This window comes from Trachemys scripta, chromosome 2, assembly GCF_013100865.1.
Source record: "Trachemys scripta elegans isolate TJP31775 chromosome 2, CAS_Tse_1.0, whole genome shotgun sequence".
Classification (NCBI taxonomy): Eukaryota; Metazoa; Chordata; order Testudines; family Emydidae; genus Trachemys; species Trachemys scripta.
In genome coordinates, this window is record NC_048299.1 from 155,253,944 (window position 1) to 155,258,087 (window position 4,144).

Genomic DNA, 4,144 nt, shown 5'->3' on the forward strand with positions numbered 1-4,144 from the left:
ATGTAAAGTAAATAAGGTTTTTAAAATGTTTAAGAAGCTTCATTTAAAATTAAATTAAAATGCAGAGCCCCCCGGACTGGTGGCCAGGACCGGGCAGTGTGAGCGCCACTGAAAATCAGCTCGCGTGCCACCTTTGGCACGCGTGCCATAGGTTGCCTACCCCTGTTTTAGACTATCCTCTTTATGTTCAGTTCTTTCTGCCTCTGCCTCCAATCCCCTTTGTTCTTTGGAGTCCTTCTCATTTCTCATTGCCGCAAATCCCTGAAATCCAGAGAAATGGCACAGAACCCATTAAAACACTGTAATGAATTTCCCTATGTATCATAGGAGCAAGACACGGGCGTGAGGAAAAGTCACTGATTCACAGTGCTCATGATTTTCCAGCAATGTGATTATGAATAGACATGAGCTGATTTAGCATGGGCTTTGGAACCAACAGGAAATGGTTAGGCTATTGTGTGTACAATTTGCATGAGCTAATCTACATTCCCATACTGACTCAGCTGAACCTGTTTAAACAAAGGTTAAACCGTCTTAAGTGTATCTATATTAAGGGTTTGTACTAGTTGAATTAGATTATTTTTTAATCTATTTAGTTAAACCAGTGCATATTTCTAGTCTAGACAGGGTCAAGGAGCAGGAATGGTGAAAAGCATCAGGACCTGGCCTACTCCCATGCTTGAAGATAAGCATCTGCTTAAGTGCTTTGCTGGATTGGGGCCTAGATGAGTTTTCTTTTTTAATCCTTTCAGTTTTAAAGTGATCTTAGTAACAAAAGTGTGGAGTGTTTATTGTGGCACTCTCCCTGGATACAGCTGCGATTTCTTGTGTTACACTGCAGAGCTGCTGGAATGGTTTTTGTGTCCTGAAGTACTGACCTTGGAACCTTGCAAGAGCATCCAGAGAGAGACTACGGCTGCCCTATCAGCTTTGGGATTCTCTTCCGCACATATAACAGATGGGGCAGCCCAACAACAGTAGGAGCTTGACAAGCAGCAGTTTGCTAACATAAGAAGACAAATACTCATAGATTTTTTTTTTTTAAATGCAAAACTGAATCCTGACCTGTGAAATACATTTTTCCACCCCCAAAAGAACCACATTCTGATTGCAAGCCAAGGAAACTCTGCATGGAGTTGTAGCTTTAAGACATAGACATTTTATATGACAGCTAGCCTCAACTATACACTGAAAGTGATTGACAGATATTTGTGCATCGATAGGAATATTGAACAGCAGCTCCATGCGATTCATTTTGCATTTACAAAACAGAATATGAATAGCTAGGTACCAGGCCTGAGGGGAAAATACTCCTCACTGCACACGCATCACTGTAACAAATAAAAGTGACGTTTGCAAATGGAAAGAGACAGCATTCCCATCTCGCCAGCCGTCTCACTCATCCCATGCTTTGCAGACTTTGTTCAGAGGGGTGATTTTATCAATATCCTGCAGGTGAAGTCCCTGTTTCTGGGCCTGTCCATTCTGCACGGGGCAGGAGACTTTGGCATGCAGGTTCTTGAGGCAGACGGAGTCGGAGGATTCCCGGTCTGTGAAGATCTTGTTGCGCGTGCTGAAGCCACTGGTGCTGCCCGTCACCTTCTCCGAATAGGCCTCATGATGCCCTATCTCCTCCGAGCAAACCTGGAACTTGAAGGCTGCCTGGAAGCCCCGCTTGAAGTTCTCATTGAAGTAGCCATAGATGATGGGATTGACGCTGCTGTTGGAGAAGGCCAGCCAGTGCGCGAAGGGGAAGATGTAGCCCGTCAGCAGGTCGATCTGGTCATCATCCAGCTTGGTGTAGTCTGTGAACAGCATCAGGGTCCACAGGGGCAGCCAGGAGAGCATGAAGAGCAGGGCCACCAGAATGAGCATCTTGATTACCTTGACCTTCCTCCTGGAGACAGCAGCACTGCAGCACTCCTGGTTCTCCACCCTGTGCTTGCTCACTGGGCCCGATGACCTGTAGAGTTTGACGCCAATCCTACCGTACATGACCATGATGAGGGTCAATGGGGCCACGTAGATGTGGGCAAAAAGGACAGTGGTGTAGACCTTGCGCATCTCGCTGTTGGGCCAGGCCTCGTAGCAGGAATACAAGGGGTAAGCCAGGCTCTGGTTGTCATTGTACACCATGTAGTGATCCTCAATCTGCACCACCGTGAGCATGACAGCAGAAGGGCACATGATGGTGATGGCCAGGACCCAGATGACCACGATGGTGTTCAGGGCCTTGAGCAGACTGAGCTTCGATTTAAAGGGATAAATGATGCAGCGGAACCTGATGCAAAACCAACACACGGATAGGTGAGTTCTACTGAGAGAAACTTTCACAGAGCAAGACCCAAAAGCAATCTAAGCACAAAGCAGTACCAGGTTCTCCTGGGACATGGTGCATGATTACCTTGGGCCAGGAAGACTGGTAGTTAACTCCCAGATCATGTCTCTTTGGGCCCATGCCCACAGAGGTGGAAAGGGGCAGAGGTCCCAAGTATCTAATCCAACCACTTGCTGGGTTTTTCAAAAGCTCTTAGGATTGGCCTAATTCTGCTTTCATTGAAGTCATGGTAAAACTTCCATTGAAAGAGAGAAGGGGTGAAATTGGGGATTGGTGCTAAAATGCCAAGATTGACTTCAACAGAGCCAGAATTTCACGGCTTGTGTCTTTACACTGTACCCCCATTCTGCAGTGGAGGTACCGGTTATTGATTCCATAGCACCAAGGAGCCCCAGTCCTGGACGAGGCCCCTGCTGTGCTAGGCGCTGTACAAACACAGAACAAAGGGATGGTTTCTGCTCTGAAGAGCTGATGATCTAAGTGTAAGACAAGCACAGCAGGTGGGGACAGGCAAGGGCGGAGCACAAGGAAACACTGAGACCGTGCTGATTAGGAGGATAGGCAGTGGTCTCGGGACACCAGCAACATGACCGTTGTCAGGTGAATGTAGGCTTCGTGGCAAAGGAGATTTGAGAAGGAGGATGAGTAAGGTTTGTGGCTGTGGAGGGGATGCTCGTTCCAAGCGTGAGAGGCAGAAGGGGAGAGAGCTCTTAAATGAAAACCTAACCAGTTTTTGACAAAAATGGATATTTTTCATGAATTTCTGTTTGATCAAAAAATCCATTTTCCATCATTAAAAAAACAAAACAAAAACACCCCACCCCGCCACCTTCCGGCACCATCCCCCTTTCAGAGGAAAACATTCAACCAGCTCTAAAAATACCATTTTTTCTTAGGACAGGGGTTGCCAGGTTAGCTCAGACCAGGAGTCCCTCTTGCCCAGTATCTCACCCTTGACAGGGGCCAGTACCAGCTGCCCTCAGAGGAAAGGTCAAAAAAACCTGCAACAGGCATTTATGGAATCACCTGTGCAGAGGACCATTTTCTTCCTAACTCTGATCAGTTAGAGGCTGGCATGTGCCCGGAAGCGGGAAGGTAGAACCAATGGCCTACCCTTCCATTCCAGTCTTATCTGAAGTTTGCAGGTTCATTCATAAAGTTAAACTCCCCCAGTTAACCTGCAGCATAAGATTGCAAAACAAGGAAGCCTGCATTTGATTGAGGTAATTGTCTGCCTTTGCCACATTGTGCTGATGTGAATGGCTGCGAGGAGGCACACAGCTCTGAATGATTAAAACGTACGGGAGTGGAAATAACCTTTTGATTCTGTCTGTTTCTTACTTGAAACAATTTTGGAGTTATTAATTCAACAGTTCCATAACTGTTCTCCAAGTAATGGGGTTTTTAATTAAACGTAGTTGTCTTGCAAAAATATCAGCCTTTGAAGCCGTTCACGCTCAGCGTAGCGTCACAAATTTCAGACATGAAAAGCCTCGCATTGGGACCGGATGGCTCAGGGACTGATAAAGGGAAGAGGAGCGGCCCCAGCAGCACAGAGCTCTGTCTTGCCCCTCCTGCTAGCAGGTCCTAGCTGATGGCTGCTCAGGGCCCATTGTGTGGAAGGAGCTTGGGGCTTGCATGTGGGCAGGCATCCACTAGGCAAAAGCCACCAGCAGAACTGGCCTGGACTGGCCACATAGCACCTAAGGGCAGGCCTGCCCTTGGAAGGCTTGGCCAGTCCTGCTCTGCTGATGTGCTATAGCAGCCAAGCGCTCCCAGTGTGGACACAGCTTACACCAGCGCTGC

At 47.5% G+C, this 4,144-nt stretch overlaps 1 protein-coding gene across 1 annotated transcript in view; it reads right to left on the reverse strand.

Moving 5' to 3' along the window:
* Window positions 1–612: 612 nt before the first annotated feature.
* The window catches only part of LOC117871608 (neuropeptide FF receptor 1-like), a 10,801-nt gene continuing 7,269 nt past the window's right edge, over window positions 613–4,144 (reverse strand). Inside the window, 2 exon segments of the mRNA XM_034759415.1 lie at window positions 613–2,379; window positions 2,671–2,684. Of these exon segments, the coding sequence (XP_034615306.1) occupies window positions 1,396–2,379; window positions 2,671–2,684 (998 nt within the window). The 3' untranslated portion in view covers window positions 613–1,395.